Below are 23,353 nucleotides of genomic sequence, written 5' to 3'. Positions count from 1 at the left end.
ATCACACTTCTACATTGCCTCCAATTTTGATTCCCTGCTTTTCCTCAAATTCAAGTTCCTGCCACATATGAAAAGAAAATTTGGTTGTGTTCTAAGCATAACATAGAAGGCTAAAGTGTTGTCCATGAGTAGTCCTCTTGTACAATGCATCAAGAAATGGAGAGAACCCTGAGAGAAACCTCCATTTAGAGTGTGAACTCTATATGTTGGAGTTGGGCATAGTTTTAAGAGAATCAAAGAACCACTCACAACACATAGGTGTCCATGAAATAAGTATGGGTTTATACCTCATTTAGACATATTGCTTATAAGATTGTGAATCCTTGTATTGGATATTTAATATACAAAATACCTATAGATCAAGAATCAAGCTACATTTGATTCGATACATGAAAAAACTTTCACACTATACAAACAGACTTTATAACGTCTAACAATCATGAGGTTGGAATTTGGATAGTCAATATCAAAGGTCGTCTATTGGGTATACCAAGAAAGCTCGACAACATGTATTCTCGATGAGTATCTAATATATTCATGGCCACTCCATATTACCCTAGAAGCAAGAGCCAAGAAGAAAGCCTGAATAAAATCATGTAAAATATGTTAGATAAGATAATAATTGCCTCCTCATTCAATTTGATCAAAATCTATATGCAATCCTTTGAACATTTCGTATTATGTCATTGAAAGTCATGACCTAACATGCCATTTCAACTAGTCTATGGTCAAGAAGTTGTGATGTTAATTTAGCACAACTTGATTGATTGGTCCATGCCTTCGTAGTTGAGAAAACATAACAAAAAGTTTATAGGTTGATAACAAAGGTGAAGAGAGAAGGATTGTTAAGTTTGTCTTGCTAATTATTGTGTCTATGTTGGACCTATTATTTTCCTATCTTCATGTGAAACATTCTTTCAAACCATTATTGTTAGAGATACTAAAATGACATCATTGCACGGTAAGAATCTTTGAAACCCAAAAAGCATTTTCAATTATTTGGCTTTCAAAAAGACCCAATGGATGTATCATGTTGATACAATCAATTATGGGTAAAAACATTTGTCAAGGTCTAATTTTTGTAATGACTTGGTAGAATTAAAAGAGTTTGATGTATAAAATGGATGTCATTTTATAGATTTAGACATTCTAATTCTCTTGGTGCAAATCAAAGGTATGTCCACTTAAACATTTGCATCTATTCCTCAAATGCTAGGACAAATAGAAGCATACATTATAATAAAAAAATAGCAATAATACAAGATTGAGTAAATGATATCTATGGGACAATGCCAATAATTATAGCAATAATACAAAATTGATTCGATGAGATCTATGGGACAATGCCGATAAAAGCTTTAGTAGTATCATGAGGTAAACATATAGAAGCATTCATAAAATGCGAAGTTTGGATGGCAAATAGAAGCATACATTATAAAAATATAGTTTGGGCTCATACTTCTTATCATCATAGTTTGGACTTTATACTCTTTATTCCTCATCTAAAGGCCATTTCAAATTAAGCATCGCCATGTTAATAGCTCACAGCTCACAAGTCTGAATATAGGAATGTTGTGAAAAGTTCCTCAAGTGAACATGGCATTTCTTGTAGGATTCTACCTGTGACACTGACTAGAAAATTATCATTAATGTTACTACATCAAAAACTTATTAATGGTTGATGATCCCTTAGTGATTAGCCGATATGTAAATCATCAACTTTAATATTGCTAGCCATATTTCTTGATGTTTCATTTTTCTATTTTCAAATTCTCAAATATTGTTAGAAACATTGGAAGCATTCCCACAAATACATGGGTAAGAGCATTACATGCATACCACCTCTACACACCTTACATCCATAAGTTTATGATTCATGTTAGCCAACCTATGCACATTTCACACATACGTTGATGCATCTCTCTTAAAATGCCAATGCATGTTGCACCCTAACACAAACATTTACCGAATCATTGAAAGTCCAATTGACCAATGTGAAGAAGCCACTAGGTTCTTGAGTTTGGCCTATCTTTGAAACCTCAAACAATAGTTATTCTAAAAGAGTCCCTAGCAAAGCAATCATTGAAAAGAAGTTATTAAACAAGAGAAGCATAATTATTTTGAAAGAGTCCACTGCACAAAGCGATAATTGAAAAGAAGCTATTAAACAAGAGAACCAATAAGCTCTTCTTTCACTCAATTGCTCCACTATCATTATAAATTTTCTTGTACATGTTTAGAAAAGGAAAAGTCTACATATATTGTTGCCAAATTAAGAAGAAGCTATGATCTAAAAATAGCCTGGTCTGGCTACATAATGTTTTATTCCTCACATGACATGACTAAGGTGCAAATGTCCCAACACTCCTTTTTATGTACAAACTTTTGAACAACACAATGTAATTCCTTCTTTGTATGATTCCTATATTACTTTCACCTTTCTTGATAGCTCTACCAAGGTGATGTGGTGGCATCAAACAAGAAATAGATCAAAGTGAAGAAGAGATGACAACCAAAATACCCTCTTAACATTCGGAGGGCTAAGTTGAAATTACCCCAAGTCATAATAGATGCCCACATGAACAAATTCATTGGGTTGTTTCATACCTCGTAATGAATGGATCCTTCGATGCTTTTGAGGCACATCATTCGAATAAGAATCTATGTTGTAAAATAATCTAGTCTACAACAAGCTTTGTCTAGCCTATAACTTCTTATCGGGAAAATTTTCTCAAGTAAGGCTCTCCAGATATACACAAACAGAAGGGACAAGAAAACAAGAGACATAGGTTGACCTTAAATTTGGGGGCTAGATTCCTTTCACCTTGATTTGTCCCATAGAGTAGAATTGGATAGCTCTTGCAAGGTTACAGACTCCAATGGCGGTAGATCCGTGTGGGGTGACCGCAATGGCCACAACACGTCGTTCTCTAGAAGCTTGCAAGGGTCTACTAGCTCCATATCTTCCAATGGGGCAAGAGAGTCCTCCATGTGTGATTGGAACCCCTTGGATTGGGATTGCAGGTGTGCCAAGGGGCCTAAGTGAGAGGCCACACCTTCCCAAAACTCCTTGGATGTGGCCGAGTCCCCGCGCTCTAGGGGCTTGTCGAGATTACCGAGGTTGAACAAACTATCATCCAGCTCTGTTCCAGTGTGAAAGAGGTCATCTCCGCCATCAAAGCTTAGGGCCTCGTGTATCGGATTGAGGTCATGGGGGTTGTTCGAAGGCAACGGGGGCACCAACACAACCAGAGATGTGGTGGACGAGGAAGAGGCCGATGAAGTCGAGGCCAAAGTCGAGACGGCATACCGCACATCTTGGACACGGAAGCCATTTATGATTTGGTGCTGATCCGAGGGCTCGGCTTTCACAACTTGCTGCAACAAGGCATCTAGTAAGCTGTCGACGACAACGGGCGGGTCGGTTTTCATCATGTGGCCGATCGAGGCAAGGCTGTGTGACGATGATGCTTGCGAGACGGGATGAGATGATGCCGTCACGATGGTTGGGACGAGGCTAATGGATGAGGAGGAGGTGCCATCAGCTGGCAATTCTATGTCTAAGTTTGGCAAGACGGACGAGACAGGCGGCCAAGGGGAGACGAAAGGAGGCCGATTTGACGAGGAGGAGGTACCTAATTGTCCCGTGTGTCCGAGTTGTGCCACATACCCTTGGTGACCTAATTGCTGCCCTAGTAAGGGTGTTTCCAATTGATCCAAGGACAAGTTAAGGGGGGCAGTGGGACCATAAAGGGTCCGTGCGGCTTCGTCGTATGCCATGGCCGCCTCTTGGGCGGTCGCGTACGTGCCTAGCCAGAGCCTGGCACCCCGATTCGGCTCCCTTATCTCGGCCACCCACTTGCCCCACGTGCGTTGCCTCACCCCTCTGTAGCTACATAGTGCATTCTCCGGCCCACCTTTGCCTTTCATGCATCCTTTCTTGTGGCCCTTGCTAGGGATCTTCCTCACGTGTTTCTTCAGGCCCAGCAATCCTCCTGCCAGGGAAGAAGAAGAAGAAGAAGAAGAACAAGGATGATCGGGGTTAGAGGTGGATGTGGAGATGGAGATGGAGGTAGGGTGGTCAGGGTCAAGGTTAGGGTCCGGGGTATGGTTATGGTTCAGGTTAGGGTTAGGGTTTGGATGGAATGAGGAAGTGGAGGGGTTGTTGGAATTGGGATTGAATTGTGTTTTGTTTTTCTCAGCCCAAGAGGCCAACACTTCTGTGACTGAGCTGCCTCTGCGTTGGGAAGGAGGTCTCATGAGGCAAAACCCCAACCAATTATGGGCAAAAAAGGAAAGGCCAAAGGGGAAGGGGGAAGAGGGGGAAGAAAAACTGGATAGAATTTATATTATCTATATATAAGTAAATAAAATAAAAGGATTTTTGACAAGGAGCCCGGACGAGGAAGGAAACAAAATTTTAATTCTGTCTCAATTTGTTGAGTTAATTAATTAATTAATTAGGGCGGGATGGGGGGGCGGGGAGATAGATAGATAGAGATATTTTATATGTTTTTCGTTTTTTCTTGTCTAGTTTAGTTATTGGTTTATTTTTAATTATGATTTCTTATTTTTATTATTTTCTTGGCCCCCTGAAAAGGCAAACGTCCACACATTAGGTGATGACGTGGATGATGATGATGATGATGATGATGATAATGATGATGATGATGATGATGATGATGAATGAATACGATGATAAATATTGATGGTTATGATGATGATGATGATGATGATGAAAGTGATGTGACCATGACTGACTGAATGAATGAATTTGGGATGCGCTGTCACCATCTCCGCCTATTTCTTCTCCTCTCTTCTTTTTTTTTTTTGCCCTTATTTATTTACTTATTTACCCCCCATCCTCCTCTATTTGGAAACATCTCCCCCTTTCCTGCCTTCAAATTACAATCTTTCCTTCTTTTGTTTCTTTTTCGCCTTTTTCTACGTTTTCCCCCGTAAAAAAATAAATAAAATATATATATATATATATATATATATTTCATTTTAAAGCGCGCCCGTGCTGGCGCTCTTCTCTCTCCATTTCGTGGCGCAACAGACGGACGCTCTCTCTCTCCCTAGGATATGTCTCGCCCGTACCACACTAGCTAACACTTCACCCTTCCCGTGGACACATGCACCCACCGACACACACACCTCGCAATCGGATCGGTCCCAAGTACATACTACGCGTTGTAGCCTTGCCTCGCCACCCATTTCGAATAAGTGTGTCGATGCCCGGTTCTCAAGGTCGGTAATCCCGACCCATCTTTCGCCCCCCCCCCCCCCCCCCCCCACGGTTTCAGCAATTCCCACACACTTGTGCCATGCCACGCTCACCTCCTTACTCTACATTCTCCTCCGCAATCTCCCCGTGCTTTAGCACACACCTCGGAGACATCCCGTGCCTGCCACTCGTCCCAATATGAACCATCCATCGTCCGTTTTATTTATTCATCCCAACGAGACGGACTGTTCCATAGCACCAATGCCCCAAACCCCCCTCCCTGCCCTCTCATTTGTTTGGTTTTTTACCTTCGTAATCTCTCCGTGATATCCGAAGCTTATGCGTGTGGCCCATGAAGAACAATCACAAATACCGTGGATGTGTTGAACGCCATTGTTGTCATCCTTGAGTTCGTTAGCACCATTGTCTAAACCAATGTCCACAAGATTCTAATTATTGTTTCCAAAAACAGTGTCTAGATCCTTGTAATATTAGGAAAAAAGGCCGACTATTTTCAGCAATCTGACTATAATTACACTTCTATTGTTCAATCTATTTTTACAAAGATCACATTATTGTTGTTATAGACTATTCTTCCTTCATCTCTTTCTTTATTTCTTTATTTCTATAGGTCAATCTCTCTTTTCATAGTACCATAGACCCACTCCTAATACTCTAGATGTACCATAGTCGAATACTAGGTTCAATGAGCCAAAATCCTTTAAAAGGTTGACAAACTTTTCCAAGTTAACATTGCCAAAGTTGCGACTTGCCAATCCAAATGGCTTTGGTGTTTGTGCATGGCATCCTTCATGGTACAAAAAAGAAAAAGTGTCTCATCTTAGATATGTTGTGTGCCGTGAAGAGAATCAAACAAATTTTATAGTGTTGCTTCTTCCTTTTGTTTTCCCATTCCTTACATTTAAACCATGAATATACATTAGCATCATTAGTTATTGGGGTTGTGTTTTCGGAAATTATCGTGCTAATCACTCAAGACATTTACGAGTCAATAACTATTAACATGTGTGCTGTTAGTTTATTTTGTTCTCTTGACAAATATTTCTAGGCCACGACTTCAAAATTTTCAATGGATACGCAATAATCCACCACATTCCGAAATTTGGTGATCACTTGAAATAAACGTGTGTTCTAGGCATAACCTTACAGGATATTGGTATAGCTAAATCTAATAAGCTCTAGGATTTGGGACAAACCCATCACACACGGTGGTGGTCTAGGTGTTGGGGTTTATAAAGGGGAATAACTACCACCAACATCGTGAGACACTATAGAGAATCTATTGACAAGGCTTAGTCAACTGCTATAGGTATGCTATTCAAAACACCAAGGGAATAACATAAGGTAATATTTGGTGTTGTTGGACATCGGTGGTATTTTTTGTTTGTTTAATGTTCTTGAGTGGTTGATGTGGTTAAGCACTTTTAATACATCTTTTTTCTTAATCTCTAATTATTTTGCTCGTCATTAGTTTGATATGTAATAACGTCCCATGAATGTCTTTTGCAACCTATAAACATTTCATGTTATCATTTATGGAAGCCTAATCATTTTACTTATGGATCATTCTTAACAATGTTGTTCAGCTATTGTCAACATGCTAGATTTCACAATGCTCATTATTCTCATCCTTAAAACATAAGCAACTTCCCATTGTAGTTCTCATTAATATTATTGTTAAAGGGTACCCATAATCTTTTTGTTGACATGATCTATGATCGTTATGATTGTAGGAAATATTGTTGTTGCAACGCATAATGTGCTCTCCATTAGAACCCATATTATACACACCCGCATTCAATTATTTTTTAGAAGCATACTTACTCCTTGTTGCATTCTACATCCTGTGGGCTATACAATTCGCCAATTCACTATGCTCATGACTACAAGTTCAAATAAATCTATAGGCTTCATGTGGAAGTGATTGCTCTTGGTGTCATTGACTTTGTTTGTCCACATGTTAATGTAGGAGTTTATCTATTTAGATGAAAGTAACAAGAAAAATGCTATTAACATGGAAGTGTGCTTACACAACTTTATTCTATTTTGGGAGGGGTGCCACTTGTGGCCAATTATGTGAATTGTCTCCTTGTTTGTGCCCACCTCTGTCAATTTCCTTATATTACCATCACTATTTTGTTTCCACCTGCAATCTTTCCACATTTGTCCCTTTTAAGTGAGCATAACATCCACATTCTTGGATGTTGGATGTCCATTCATATATTGCACATCTAGAACATATAGTTTAATTCGCCCCAATCTTGATTCTTGCCATGGGCTAGGTCTTGCCTTGTAGATTACAATCATCAGACTCCCGTTGACATTAACAAGAATATATATTGATCTACTATATGATGAATAAATGTTTGATCACATAAGGGGCATGGGATGCAACTATCGATGCCAAAGTGTTTCTTAGAAAGTATTTTAGCATCCTTGAGTGAACCATTTCATCGATACAAATGGAGCCCAACAATAAAATACATAAGTGAACCATATGATGAAATGTGCATTGTACGTGTTGAAATCCCAATTCACTATATTATACACCTTTTCAAGTGCATATTATTGTTTGATGTCCTTTCTACTAACGGATTATGAGATCCGGGACTAGAACAACCACATAAAATCAAATTTATTGTTGTCAAATATAAGTCTTCCATAAGCATTTCTTCAAATATAAGGACAAAAGCAATTTTTTATTATAAGAGAGGGTTAGGAGATTGGTATTTGTAATGGTTATAAATGGATCCCCATGCTACAATGATGTGTTCAATCAACCAATAGCACAAATACTCAAGGATAGACTTATTGTAACATAAATTGTTTTAAACCATAGCCATAAACCATGTTTTGCCGCATCCGAAGCCCATTCATACGGATCAAACACGAAGCATAACCAATTCAAGAAATGTACCATCTCTCACCCAATTCATGGTTGTTAAAGGCTATTGCTACATAACAATAGTTTTCTCGTGTTGATAATCATTGTATGAAAATGACTTAGACCATTACCCAAGAAAAGCTTAAAATTAGACAATTGATTACATAACTGGAAAGTGGTTATTGCCACTAGTAAAACCTTGTTTATTGCTTGTCTAATAGAGAAATGGTTTGACGAACCTCAAGCAAGGTTTATAGGGCGAAAAGGGCTTGCAGAGCCCTACTTTACATACAAACGATAGATTCGTGTGCGACCATATGCGCTTGAGTATGCTAAGAATATCTTACTGATGAATAGAACAAATTAAAATAAAAAAGGCGAATAGATTTGATAGAGAGAACCTGATCCTCCCCACCACTCTTGAGCTATGATCAAGACAGAGCCAACCTACCTCCAACATCCCTACAAGCTAAGGATCACGAGGACGACTAGTACTTCGGAATGGGTAACATGATCGGCATGACGAAATATCGACTCATGTGTGTGTCGTGTTGATGATCCGTCTCTATGTCTTATATCACCAAGAACAAACTTTTGTGTGTGTTTCACTCCTTCATTCCATGGAGCATTTTTATGTGGGAAGGCAATTTGATTTGGTGTTTCTTCACACAACTTATAAATGAATGGCTGATTGTAGAGCGGAGTAGGAGAAGAATTACATACATATGAAATGGGCGCCAAAAGCCAAGTTTGAATTTGTTTCGAAATGGGATAACGAACGGCAAAAAGCCTTCTCTATCACCACACAGACACAGACACAGACACAGACACAGATGCAGATGCAGATCCAGATCCAGGCAGAGAGACAGAGAGAATTGTGTGGGGGTGTCCATGCCATGGCATTACATACCATGGCTTTTTCTCGTCGCGATCCCAGCAGTTACATTGATCCAACACTGAGTCTCTCCTCTTCCTCCGCTCTAGATCGCAACACCACCCTCCTTTTCTGATCACCATCATCCATAGCTGTAATTCCTGTCAGTTTTCCCACGAGTTCCGTTTCGTACGGATGCATAGCTGCTAAGACCTGGATCGCATGAGTTCCTAAACCCTAATGCTCGAGAATTCTGAACCCCTTCTAATGTTCCAGAATTCTGAGGAGCAGAAACCCTAACACAAAAGTAACTTAGCCCTAGTTGAAGGATCCTTGACACTAGCTCCAGTTCTTCTGGACCCCGATTCAAGGATTCTTAACTCTGATTCAAGAGATTCTGAATCCTAACTCAGGGATTTTCTAGAGTTCCTTATTTCAAGGATTCTGAATCCTAATTCAAGGACACACTTAACCATAATTCAAGAATCCTTCAACTCTACTTTTAATTGTACATGGCCTTGAAACCTTCACGAAGATATTATTAGCATATCTGTCATATTTGGTTACAGAAAAAATACATATATAACGGTTAATTCACATGGATTTTCATTCTTTACGGAGGCGAGAGCTTCAAACTCTCTGCAAAAAGCAGGGAATTCCCGCAAACTCTACGAATGTAGAAATGGCCAATTCTCTTTCTGATCTTCTTAAGGTTAGTATTTGTGTTTTTTTCATGCATTTTCATTTAGGATTGATTGAATAAGGTTTAATCACAAATCAACTAACCAACAAGTATATAATTATTAAATTGAGTGCGTTTTTATTGGAATTCTAATACTGATTTATCGTATAATTATCATGATATTGGTGATGATTAATTATGATATATGCATTTACTACTGAAATCACACCTAGTTATTTTCATAGCTACGGATTTATATGCAATTCAAGCTCCAATCAAGGCTGGATATATTGTAATTAGGACTTCTCAATTGCATATAAGTGTGTCATTAGCATTTAACATAACATTCGAGCTCTAATTAGTACAGAATTACACTGGTAATGTGTGGCAGGAATGCTAATTGCGAATTAAATGCATGGTTATGCATATGTTGGTAACTAAAGTTTCCTAATTTTTATCTACAATTTCCTGTTGCTTCTTTTGGCAGAAAAATCCACAGGTAGTAGAACAAATTCTTCAAGATCGTCATTCACATGTAAATGATTCTGAAAGCATACTGGGAGAGATCTCAGAGGTAAATTCAGAAAACGTGGGAAAGATGGAAAGACTTACCAGGGCATCTAGGAAGGAAAAATCAGCACAAATAAGTGATTTTGATAGAGACTTTTCAACGATTCATAATGCTCAATCTTGCAGGACTAGAAAATCAGTTAGAAATAATGAGGCCAAAGGTCATAGCCTAGTGGAAGAAGATTCTGCAAGTGATGCAAGCCCACAATTGGGCGATGATTCTTCAATCACTATTGATTCCAAACTTGATTCAGGTTCTTTGATCGATTCTAATGATGATTCAAGTTCTCCTGTTGATTCTAAAGTGGCTTTAAATCAATCTTTGGCAGGACAAAATGGTAGAGAAGAACAAATTACATTGAGAAGAAGAAGAGCAAGTATAAGAACTGCAGAACGTCCTTTATCAAATGATAAAGTAACACAGAAAGAAGAAGAAGAAGAAGTAAAGTCAAGCAAATGTGAAATAAAACCGATGAAGAGTGGATTTACTGGTCCAAAAATAGTATTGAAGACATGTCTGAAGGTTGACGGAAACAATGACGGGGTTAGAAAGAAGAAAGGTGTGGTCACATTTTCTGATACTGTGGAGATCACGGAGATAGATTTCTCAGTGGAAGAAAAATCTCCTTCTCCAGTGAAGAGGAATACTAGGAGGAGCATTCATAAAGAGGTCACATCAAATTGCATCAAGAGAATCTCCATAGCCTCAGCAACTCAAACTTCTGATGAGGTTTCTGCAGTTCAGAGGGTTATGCCTACTAGGAGAGTAAGAAGGGACCATGGTGGGATGGGCAAAGGGAATATTGAATCAGAGGGCATATCAGAAGAACCGGTGATAAAAAATATCTCGAGAAATCTCCGAAATAGAGATAGAAATATATCTCAAACTATGCCATATATTTCAGAAGGTCAAGGAAGTAAGAATGATTCGGAACCCAATGGAAGAGGAAATGCAGATACGATTGTCGAAGATGGGTTGTATGAGTTTATTCCACAAATGAGGCGAGGCAGAAGCTCGAGATTGATCACAACTGAGAAAAAAAGTATTGACTTTAAAGAAATTGATCACAGTAAAATGGCACAAGAACATCAGGAAAATAGTTCTTCTGTAACCGAATCAAGAAAAAGAACTAGAAAGGGTTTTCCCCATGTCTTGAAACCTTGTGAAAACCCAAATCAAGAGGAAACTAGTGTAGAAAAGCAGAATGCAACGGACAAGAAAACCAGGAACCAAACTCTAATACTGGATGAACAAATGGGTGCACATTTGAAAAGAATGAGTAATGAGAAATTAGAACTTGAATTGCAAAAGAACCATGAAGATGTCTCTCTAATATTTTCCCCAAAAATAGATTCAGTGCGACAAAGTAGGGGCAAACTCAATGATTTGAAGCTTTCTCACACTGGAAAAATGCAAGTTGAGAAAGCTAGTAAGAAGGGAACATTATCAAAAAGAACTAGAAATGCGATTAACTCATCGCCTATCTGTAATAAAGTAAATGATCAGATGCAGAAGGAAACTCGAGAAAAATCTATAAGGTACATAAATGAAGCTAAGAATCAGGAAATGAATGAAAATGGATGTGTAGATAATGAGGGAATTTTAACAAGACTGGAAACAATTGATGGCAGAACTACTGGAAAAATTGGGAAGTATAAAAACAGTATCCAGATAACAGGTTTATTAGAGAACCAGGATGCTACAGAGATTGAATACAATGTGCATGATTCTTCAATCAAAGAATCAAATGCAAGAGTATCAACACAGGAATTTAGGGAGAAGTGCCAAGTAAGTGAATCGGAAGCCAGTGTGAAAATAGAAAAAAATGTCCTACAGGGGGAAAGTAGCGAAGAGTTAAAATATGAATCTACATGTGATGCATCTACCTTGGATAAATCTGAGAGCACATTTAAGTTATCTTGTGACACTGAGGAGCAGTTTACAGCTGAAGATAAAATGAATGCTGACATTTTGTTCATAGAAGGTATTCTTAATATGCTATTTTCAACTTTGGTTCTTTAATAATAAGTTTTGTAACTTTAGTTCAATTTAAAATTTCCCCTTCATTCAGTCATGCTCAATGCAAATATATGCTGTCATAAAATATTTTTTCTGTTCTTTGAAGTTAGAAATGACTCTTGCTTTCACATCCATGTAGCAATCAGAGATGCCAAAGAAGCCGAGAATCTGAATCCAGATGGCAGTGCTTTGCATTCACATGATGTCAGCATATCTCCATCTTCTATAATATGTAATTATGTACATAATGTAGCAATATTTTCTGCTGATTCTTGCAACAAAACGGAATCAGGGCTCTCTTCTTCTAATGATGGTCTTTTTGGATGTGTCGACATGTCTTACACAATTCAAGGCCATGACAGGAATAAAAATGTTGATATGAATGATGTTTTGAGTGGAATACACTATCAGGTATTTGATGCTGATGAAAATGCTCAGAGTATATTATCAGAAACTGCAGGGCAATGTGATGAGTTTGAGCATTCCATTGATGTGTGTGTTCAAATGATACAACCAAACCTGAAACACAGTATAATGGAAATTAAAAATACACCATCATTTTCTGAAAAAGGAGATGCCATCCAAGATATGGTTGAAGCAGACAATTTGATAGGCAATGGTGATACAGACTACAGTGAAGAATTTTGCTCCATACCCAATGGAAACAATCGGCATAGGGTCAAGCAGATAGAGAATGCTGATGATATCTATGCTTCAGATGATCTAGTCAAACCCCCTATTACGGTTGGGTCTGAAGAACCCACAAAATATGTTCGATCATATGATTCAAAGTTACATAATGATGGAATTGATCAGGAATTGGCCCATCAGTCACATGATTCAGGAACTGATGTGCAAAAAAACTCTTTTGATTTTGCAGATGAATTCAGCTGCGAAGATGGTTCCTCAGATGAAAACAATGTGGACATTAATGAAAATGATGAACATGATTCCTATTCCTTTGAAGATGGAGAACCCTATACTTCTGAAATAAGTGAACAAACTGGCCATAAAGGATATTTCTTTCCCAAAGCAGAACATTTCTTTGAAAATGAAGTAGAATTTCACGATGGTCTGCCTTATACTGAAAGTGCAGAAGATATGGCAATTAATGAACTAAGTATCCCATCTGCATTAACTCAAGGTAGCTTAAACAAATACATAAATATAGATGAACTTGCAGAAGATTTGTTTGACAGTGCAGCAGAATCTCCAGGGCAAGAAAGTGAGTGTGCACAAACTAACGAGGAAGAAATAAATCACAAAAATAAAGAAGACGGTTATAAAAATGAAGAGGGCATTAATCAAACTCAGGAAATCAGTGGAGATAAAGAAAATGGCATGATGCGAAGTAAAGAAAGTGAGGACAATAATTCTGCTGGACGAGACAAGCTCTTTCAAAATGAAGACACAAAGAGGAATAGTGTGGAGATCAACCCAAATAATGATGCAGCTAATACTCATCAAATTGGATTGACAGAGACAGAACATCATGTGTTTAATGGAGAAAATTGTGAAAGTCTTGATTTGAAGAGAAGCCATAATGACAATGTAGAGGCAGAGTGTGAAACAGAGAGTTTTCCACAGTTTGTTTCATCATGTTATAGCATTTCCAATGAGATCAATAGTTTGGAGGAAAAATCTAAGAAATTCTCTGTGCGTCCCAGTAATATTCTCAGTGTGGATAAACTTGATCTAGAAAGCCTGAGAGAGAACATAGATGTGGAAGAAAAGGAACAAAACCAATCAGTTACAATGTTTGTCAATCACTGTTCTGAGGAAGAACAGCCCTCTATGAAGGTTGAGGTAATATTGAATTCTGAAGCTAACACAGAACCCATATTGGAATTTCAACAAATGCCACAAATTTCTCAAGCTAGCCTGGAATCCGTACTAACCTTCGTAGATGTGAACTGTTTGGAGCAAATAACGGAACCACATTTGGTTTCAGATAACTGTATAGAAGAAATATCACATGCTGAGCAGCCACATATTTTGGGCAATTGCACCGCTGATCAAAATAGTTTTGAATCTGGAGCAAAGATCATTGATCGCCTGGAGGTTTCTATAGTTACAAAAAGGGAAAACCTAGCAGCAAAATACGAAGCTGATTTGGCTCTGAACTTGGGGCTCATGGACTCAGCTTATCAAGTTAAAGAACAGGAGGTGGACTTTGGTGACCATACGATTGAAATTGAGGATATCATGAACTCTTCTGAGAAACTAGAGAAAACTGGGAGAAACTTGGACAGTTGTTTCAGCGAGAGTTTGGTGCGACAACAACAAAATAACATTGAAAAAGAGGAAGAAGAGAAAAAAAACTGCAACTTAAAGACATGGCCAATAAAAGAGAGAGAGGAGGATCTGGACACCACACAGAATCTATTTGATCACTTTGAGGGAGCACTTCTTTATGAGGATCTGCACACTATGAAAAGAGAGAATGTGGATGATGAAGTAGAAATAAAAACCTTACAACAGTCTGTTCTGGAAAAGAATTCAACCCTTATCAAGCAACCCATATTAGAGATCTCCAAGGAAGAATCAATGCTACAGATTGACTTGACCTTGTTGAGCCTGAGGAAGCTCAGAGAGATGTTCAGAAATAATTCCATGTCTTCTCGAATGTCTTCAACCAATGAAACACTAGTTAAGAAAGTGAAAACAAACACAGTTATTTCTGCAGAAAAGCCCACCACAGAATGCACAATGGATCCCAAAGCTATTCCATTAGTAAGTTCTCTTACAATAAAACTTTTCAGTGTAGAGGTTAAGTTTAAGCGATTTGTTGAACTCGATTTTATTTCATGTTTTAGTCAAGCAAGAGAGCTGCTTTGAAGGCTCTTTCTTCCAACACAAGCAGAATTTCCTCAGTTGGGATTAAGACCCAACTGGCCAAGCTCAATAATACACCATACAATAACACTGTTAACAATGATGGTATGCATCCTGCTTTGTACTACACTGTTAGGAGCCTTGACATAACTGTTATTAGGGGTTAGAGTAGAGCTAGAACAGGCCATAAAATGCTTTAATTAACCCCGCATGAAGTAATTATGTGTATGCTCATACCGACATGTGCTACATTAATATGGTTTCATGTGGTAGGCCATGTTCGCTACTCAGTTGTGTGCCCTTTATTTTGCAGATAGAGAACCTGTAGGGTTTGTTTCACCTATGGGTGCCACTATGGACTCGGATGGGCTTTGCTAGGTCCGACCACAAATTATGTCAAGGAAAGAAGCCACAAAGTCTTCTTCTTCCACAATGTATCTGTTTTCTGATATGCTCAGCTGGTTGCCTTGAAGATGAGCCATTGTGCATCCATTTCTGATTCTGGGATTTTATGGCTTTAGAGATGAGATTAACTTGGTGGAAGGGCAGCAAGTAGCTGCCTCTTATTTAGTTAGATTTGATGCGTCTTGTAAAAGTATTGAAATATTGATTGTATTGTAGGTTGCCTACGTACTGAACACATTTTTAACAATATGGAATATTATAAATCACTTGTTCCCTTTATTCACATTTCTTGGTGTCCTAAATAGTTGTCCTGTGTAATGTTTAGCACCCTTTTCCTGTTTAATATTTGTTCATACGATTGTCACTTAATCGCCCACATGATTCTATAAGGTTTCTGAATCAGAAAATATCAAAATGGCTAAATGAAACCAATTGATTCTCAGCTCATTTTCTCTCTAAATATAGGAAGACACTGATTGGCTTCCCAAAAAAGAAGCAAAGATCACATTCAGATTACCATATTACTATAAATACAAATAGATACAAGTTTCTCAAAATTGAGATAATCCAGCTTTGAGGATGTAAAATACAGACCTCATATTTGTTTGACCACCCCATTTTTCTGTGCAAAATCACTCTACATTCATCATTTCTTGTGCCCTCCCAAAGAAAAATGTCGGTCTTGGTGCAGATGGAGATATCTCCACATTCAGGAGTTCTGCAACAGTTGGAATCTTCAGTTTGGGTCTTGCATTTAGTGCCATGTTATCGACCTTGTGTTCATATATTTTCCCCTCCTTATCTAACTTGTATTCAGAAGTTCCATCAAATATTCCTTGTGATTCCCATGGTACCCTTGGAATTCCACGTACTTGCCAACGTACGATAATCACATTGTTTGATGGTTGTGAAATTCTAATGATATCTAACCACAATGCTTTGAAAAACATCCTCCCATAAATACGGAGAGCCCTGAAGATCAATTTGTAATTATTGATTCCAGTGACAATATTCATAGGAACATGAAGGACGATATCTTCCCTGCAAGAAATGAAAAAGACATTAATTTGTGTGTAAAGTTACAACTATACGCAGTGCACATACATGCTCCTTTGTATGCATGTTTGCCTAGATATGCATGTCCATGCAAAGATGCATATATATACACATACACATAAACGCATATACTCCTCTATCTGCAGTTATTTGTATGTATTATCTACCTACATATACATATCCATGCAAACTTCAAAGATACATACATGCACACTAACACATACAGATACATCCATACACATACATAAATACATAGATATTTACACATGGATGGGTATGTGCCTAGATAGATACACATGCATATATGCATAAACAGAACAAACGAGATAAAAACTTTTCAATTGATTTCAATTCATCGGTCATTATTAGCGTTTCCCTAAGATAAAAAAGGACGCAAGCACCTAGAAATACCTGTAGATATCATAAGTGATATCCTTATAGAACAAACTTGGCATTTCATCCCTCAAGGTCCGAATGGCATATCCAACATTGATATGAAAATCACTCTTTTCTGTATCTTCTTGCTTCTTTCTAGACTCAATTTCGGCAGCATGAACACTGAATCCATTGAAGCTCTCAAATTGATGACTTTCCACATCCTCACTAGAGAGACACAGTAACGGAGTCCATTGAGGTTGGGTTGAACCAAATTCAAACAACCCATTTGAAGATTCATCATGTTGATGAAGTCGAGTTGCTAATTGGGTCCAAGGAAATGGATCGATTCCCCCTTTTGGTAGATCATTTCCACACAAAAGGGGTGCTTCTGTTATACAAGACTTACTATGATGATGATCGGAAGCTGAAGCGAGAGAGAGTCTACGAGGTAAGGATTCTCGCAGAGAAGGTAATAAGGGGGTGAATTGGAAGGAAGAAAACACAGAGTCCAGAGCCATGGATGATCTTTCACAAAGCCATGGTTGCTCCACGCGCTCGCTTCTCTCCTCTCACATAGTCTCTCTCTCTCTCTCTCTCTCTCGCCCCGGGTTAAACTTAACCATACCTTGGTTACTTTTACCTCACCTTGGTCATTCTAACCATGGTTATTTCAACCTTGCCTTGGTTAGTTGATTCATGGTTCTTTTGAACCTTACCTTGGCTCCTTACCCCTCTCACTGATTCTCCAACAATGCATAAACATCACAGGTCCCATCCATCCGAAGATCAAGTTTTTCTTTCTTTTCCTTACATTGCAATGTGCCCATTTTCAATACTTCCTAGGCGCTCCAATATATATCAAGATCATCATTCTAGCCTCTTGTTTGGAGTTTTTTTTAACTTCATTGAAATGCTTATAACTCTTGATACAAAACTACATGTGCCTCTAGAGAACCTTTGGTCATGGAATTTTTTTATCAAAGGTAGCGAGAATTGGGGTGTTAGCAATATTAACAAACATGTTTCTCATCTTCTGAATCACTTTGTTATAACCCATGGGAACAAGGAGTTAACTTGTGGCAATATTAGATATTCCTTGAGAACAAGATTCTAGACGAACATGTGAAAATGCAATTCCTTCCATAAACTCGAAGCACTTTGTTTTTCATTATGTATATATGCCAAGTTCACAAACTTGCAAAATAGATTGACTAAGTACTTCTATGAGGGGATAAAGATCACATCTTTTGAATTTCTAGTATTGTTGACTTATCGTTATCCATTGTATTTCAAATCCTTTAAATGTTGAATTGTCAAGTTTTCATTGGAAGAGTGCCTAATTTCTATCAATCATGATGTGGATAAAAATAGGTTAAATTTTACATAAACATAAATGTGGATGTTGAAAGGTTTTGTAGAAATTTCTAATTGTTACGAATGTTGAGTTATCATGTTTCCTATTCAGCCCTTTGATATTTAAACTTGTAATTCTTTGCCAACCTTAATCAAAGTGATTGAAGATACACAAACACGAAAAGGCCAAATATATGACTCTCCGCCTTGAATTGAAAATACTCAAGTTGAAGCCATATATCTCTATATGGACTAATTGCCTCCTTAAATGTGTGATAATATCGAGATTGTGGTCATCCAATTGACAACCCATGATCTTTGTTGAGCTTTTTTTTTTTGGACATAATGGGCTATTTCTATTATATTTAATCATGTCACTTTGGATAATCTAATCCATATACACTTTGGCTATTTCTTGGGGCAATCATCATGTATTGCCTCTTTTGGCCAAGGGGTTCTAAAAATTAAAAATTAAAAAAAATTGAAAATTTATTCTCCATTGGTATTGAAATTACAGTGGCCAAAGGCAATATACAAAAATTGTCCAATAGTCTAATCTTTCTAGGTAAAGATAATTACATTTCACACACCCTCAAGTTGCATTCTCTCATTAAGCTTGAGAGCTTCATCTCCATTTCCATGCTCAACATATCATATCCAGTAAATCAGTGTAGGAGAACTATCATCTCTTATTTAGTTTCAATCTTGCCCTTATTATCCAACAAAAGTAATCCTATGGAAGAGAGCTATCATCTATGATTTAGATTCAATCTTGCCCTTATTTTAGATACATGTGTAGGATAACTATCATCTCTGATTCAATTTCAATCTTGCCCTTATTATCCAACAAAAGTAATCATGTATTTAGATGTTAAATGCATGAATTCTACCATGTCAACTGATCTGATCTTAAATCACCATCAAGAAGGAGGGATGTTATAGCAAGATCATGACAGTGTTTTCCATTAGAACATATGCATTTTACAACAACCTGTTTTTTCCACTCCTGAAAATCTCAAGTTAGAAATACATACAAAATTTTATCCTTCTCATGTTGGTGGAGGAAATACCCAAAGTGGTAGCTGATACCTCCAATGTATACCACCATTAACCATGCAGAATACCTTCATCCTTTCCCATCTCTTCTTAAAAACCTTTTGCTTTCAAAAGACTACATCTGAATCACCTTTGACAGCATCATATTATCCTTTTATTGTATGCACCAAGGTCACCCAAATCTCCTTGCCTACATCATCAACATTCCATTGCATTTGTTGAAATATCCTTCGACATCTACTAGTCCACAAAACTAACAATCGGGCAACAGTTCGGTTTAAACCGAACCGAACCATGAAACCGTGGCTTAACAGCTTAATGGGTAAAACAGTTTGGTTTGGTTTCAACAGTTAGAAACCGCGGTTTAAACGGTTTAATGGTTTTTTAATTTTTAATTTTTTTAAAATTTTAAAAAATAAAAATAAAAATTTGAAATAATCTTTTCATTTTCATGCCTTATTCTCACATTTTAGGAAAATCTTTAAATTTTAAATAATGAAATATTAAAATTAAAATTTGACCTAAGCTGAAAACCGAAACTGCGTTTTTACTGGTTTAATGGCTTAATGGTTTGAATTTTTTTAATGGTTCGGTTTAACGGTTTCATGGTTCGGTTCAGTTCCGGTTTCAAAATTTCTAAATGGTTCAGTTTGGACCCTCCCTGACCGAACTAAACCGTTGCTGATTGTTACACAAAATCCATATGATTATTGAACTAATTGACTCCACAAATTTATGGTTTCACACTTGCTTTGGTTCTAATTCTTCAAGAAATATCTACCCAAATAACTAGTGAACATTAAAATTACCATAACTCAAGCATATCAGGGTGACCCTGACCCACATGTTTATTGTGTTTGAAAGTATAATAATCTCATTCTCTCTCAACATTTGTCTCCCTCGATTGTTTGAAGGTGATTGTGTGTTCCTCCTACATTAAAATTTAAAGTTATTGGTTTTCTAAAGAGAACAATTGTGTCTTCATTATAAGCTATTTACATTTTCTACAACACAATGGATAGAATTTCACTTTCACAGTACATCCACACTATATTCGGCTCTTAAACGTTATGCACCTAATGGAATTCAAAAGAATTCCAAGATATTTGAATAAACTCACTTATCCTTCAATTCATAATCACATCAATCTCGTTGTTTATGAGACCATTATACTAGATGCTTCCAAGTTCATGATTTCTTTTGCACTTCATGCCAAAACTCTCCCTCTCTTCTTTTTTGGGTGAAACACAATTATATTAATAAATTTGTGTGAAAAAACATTGCAATGGTACACCATACCATGATTAAGTGGTGTCATCACTACATGGGTAGTGGGACATATTGAATAGCCAATATGCAAGATGAACACTCCATCAAGCAAATAATTTTGACTTGCTCCTATAAACAAATCAACCACACACATACTCCCTTCAACTTTTGTAGGTGTGCTCTGACTCCATGCCTACCATCGAGTGCAAATGCATTGTGCATGTTCCAATTATGATGCAAGCCCCAATATGGCAAAAGGAGCAAAATGATCTCCTCTCAATATACAATGAGAAAACTTACCAATTTTGAGAAATGTAATTGTATTAATTATGATGCAAGCCCCAATATGTCAAAAGGAGCAAAATGATATCCTCTCAATATACTATGAGAAAACTTGCCAATTTTGAGAAATGTAATTGTATTTTGAAAGAAGTCTGACATTAATTGAAAACAATGTTATTATCTTCTACTTTTTATATGTTTGTATGCATGCCTATGTATGTATATGTATGTGTATGTATGTATGTATGTATGTATGTATATGTGGGAAACACTACAATGTTATAATGATTATTTTAGTTTCATTGCTACATGGATAGTGGAAATGTAGAAGTGCAATAGGCAAGAAGAATAACCAGTGAAGGAGAGAATTTCCATTTGTTCCAATAAGCATAATTGCCAAATCAATACTCCTTGAACTTTTGATGATATGCCTCCATGAATCCTTCACCACACACATAAAATCATTGTACATATCCCGAATATCACATAATTCCTGATACCTCAAAAAGAGAAATTTGAATTTTGTCTCTAAATTTACATCATGTTGTATAAATTCTACAAATATCAATTGGCTTGATGTAACACAACAACATGACAAAACACACATTCAAGAAATGTAAACCTAAATTTGATGATAAGTTAGACATTGTATGAAGTGGTGATGAATATCTTCTAATTGAACTGTGCAAATATCTAGCGATTGTCATTCCACCCATTTTTTAGAGTTGATAATAAAGGTAGACCCCCCGATTATCATTATGAGAATATAGACCTTTGTTAAAATTGGCAAATTAGAATGCCAAAAGTATTGAGTAAGATTCTTTAAAATCCATTATTAGAGTCATCTAATAGTCATTTAGCTTAACCCATTTGAGTGACTCCACTAAGCAATGATAGACTATATTATAAGTCACGCGCAAAAGATGACTTCTATCTCATAAATGCCATACCAGCCGTGGTTGCTCTTTTATTTCCTACATAAGGAACCTTGCATACTCTCTCACTCTAGGCTATAAACATGATGTCTTGGGTTCAAATCTTGATTTTCACACATAATTGTTACAACATATATCACTTATTCTAACCTAAATGTGCATCAAACTCATGGTCTTGTGATCTCTAGGTAATTACCCGTCACGCTTTCTCTCTAGTTTCGCCATTATACACATTGTAATTTCAAGATTGAAAGTGTCCAAGTTTAAATATCTCGAACAAGAGAAATTGACCAAACTTTTTGTTTTCAAGATAATAACATAGTGGAATTCTAGGCAAATCGTTTTCTCAATGAATTCCATTTCTCTAAAAATCTGATTGTCATTTAGCTAAAGATAGTGTTTTTAAATACACATATAGTAACCATTATGTTAAGTGCATGCCCACTTAAGTGTGTCATTCTATTAAGTGCGCTTTTTTTTATAGAGGTCAAAAACCAGATTTAAAAAATTACATTGTTCATGATGAAATTTCATCAAACGAAATTAAAACTATGTTCACAAAACAATAGAAGAAAGGAGTTTCTAGGAAAAAATAAAAATAAAAGAAATTGTTACGTGATGGTGGGTGGGGTCTCCTGGAAACGCATAGAGAGAAAAAAGAACCAAAATTCAGAATCGGTCTCTCCAGTTGTAGTGTGTGTGTGTGTGTTGTGTGTTGTGTGTGTGTGTCTACGAGTCGGCGATTTTGATTCTCAATTGGAGAAAATAAACTTTCCTACTTAACCCAATTTTCCTTTTGCCTTTTCCGGATTCATTCATTCTTAATTCCGTTTCTTTCTTTCTTAATTTTCTTTCGTTCTCTCAATCCCTCCCCCCCCCCCCCCCCCCCCCTGTCGCCTTCTTCAATTCATTCATTCTTAATTTTCTCCTTCTTTCTTTCTCTCCCTCCCTCCTCCTTCTCTTTCTCTTTTTGTGCATCTCGTTTATTTTCTTTTTATTCCAACCTACCTTTCTCCATTGCTTCGCCTCTCTTTTCTTGTCTCTTCCATCTCCATGTGTACTACGGTTCCTCAAACCTACCGCCAATAGGAAGAGAACACAAGGAAAAATGTCATCGCATCCAAGGAAGTTCATTAGGTAGGCCTAGCAGAATGGCAAAAATAGAAGGTAATATGGAATCAAGAAAGAAATGATATCCAACAAATGTTGAAATCATAAATGTTTCAGGTCAATTATATCACATTAATTGATCACTTCTCTAATCATGAAACATATGGTTAGAGCACAGAAGGAAGAAACTTCAAGAAACCCTAATAAAAAAACCCCAAAAAATTTCAGAAAATCCCTAAATGCATAGCTCGGTTAAGTGCGTACTTTACCCATGCGTTCAAAGTGCGCACTTAACCGAATGGTTATTGTATGTTTCATTAAACATTTGAGGAAGGTAATAACTATTGTAGTCAATGGTCATATATCATGATGTTTTCAATCTAGTAGCTTATCAAA

General features: G+C 37.1%; 3 protein-coding genes across 3 annotated transcripts; 1 reads left to right on the top strand and 2 right to left on the bottom strand.

The window, feature by feature from the left end:
• Window positions 1–2,178: 2,178 nt before the first annotated feature.
• On the bottom strand, window positions 2,179–4,298 carry LOC147849237 (uncharacterized). Its single transcript, XM_087337745.1, has one exon. It carries the CDS (start codon window positions 4,258–4,260, stop codon window positions 2,821–2,823), a length of 1,440 nt encoding a protein of 479 aa, XP_087193871.1. The 5' UTR covers window positions 4,261–4,298; the 3' UTR covers window positions 2,179–2,820.
• A 5,039-nt stretch (window positions 4,299–9,337) lies between these two features.
• LOC147849236 (uncharacterized) lies at window positions 9,338–15,797 on the top strand. The gene is made up of 5 exons (XM_087337746.1): window positions 9,338–9,718; window positions 10,176–12,243; window positions 12,418–15,011; window positions 15,095–15,218; window positions 15,427–15,797. Exons 1-5 carry the CDS (start codon window positions 9,605–9,607, stop codon window positions 15,489–15,491), a joined length of 4,965 nt encoding a protein of 1,654 aa, XP_087193872.1. The 5' UTR covers window positions 9,338–9,604; the 3' UTR covers window positions 15,492–15,797.
• Window positions 15,798–16,010: 213 nt separating this feature from the next.
• Window positions 16,011–17,553, bottom strand: LOC147849235 (uncharacterized). Its single transcript, XM_087337747.1, has 2 exons — window positions 16,986–17,553; window positions 16,011–16,559 (listed from the first exon to the last, which is right to left on the bottom strand). The coding sequence occupies exons 1-2, from the start codon at window positions 17,468–17,470 to the stop codon at window positions 16,151–16,153; spliced, it is 894 nt and encodes a 297-aa protein (XP_087193873.1). The 5' UTR covers window positions 17,471–17,553; the 3' UTR covers window positions 16,011–16,150.
• Window positions 17,554–23,353: the final 5,800 nt, after the last annotated feature.

Source organism: Azolla caroliniana, unplaced genomic scaffold (assembly GCF_043228905.1).
Source record: "Azolla caroliniana isolate FFs.n. ecotype wild unplaced genomic scaffold, voAzoCaro1.0.p SCAF_115, whole genome shotgun sequence".
Taxonomy (NCBI): domain Eukaryota; kingdom Viridiplantae; phylum Streptophyta; class Polypodiopsida; order Salviniales; family Salviniaceae; genus Azolla; species Azolla caroliniana.
This window is presented reverse-complemented; position numbering and strand designations above follow the sequence as displayed.

Bases quoted from the DNA above. Each gene is read 5' to 3' on its own strand.
- LOC147849237 (XM_087337745.1), bottom strand. From the start codon at position 4,260: ATGAGACCTCCTTCCCAACGCAGAGGCAGCTCAGTCACAGAAGTGTTG.
- LOC147849236 (XM_087337746.1), top strand. From the start codon at position 9,605: ATGGATTTTCATTCTTTACGGAGGCGAGAGCTTCAAACTCTCTGCAAA. The intron at 9,719-10,175 runs GTTAGTATTTGT...TTCTTTTGGCAG, and splicing joins CTCTTTCTGATCTTCTTAAG to AAAAATCCACAGGTAGTAGA. The intron at 12,244-12,417 runs GTATTCTTAATA...ACATCCATGTAG, and splicing joins TGACATTTTGTTCATAGAAG to CAATCAGAGATGCCAAAGAA.
- LOC147849235 (XM_087337747.1), bottom strand. From the start codon at position 17,470: ATGGCTCTGGACTCTGTGTTTTCTTCCTTCCAATTCACCCCCTTATTA. The intron at 16,560-16,985 runs GTATTTCTAGGT...CATTTCTTGCAG, and splicing joins ATCACTTATGATATCTACAG to GGAAGATATCGTCCTTCATG.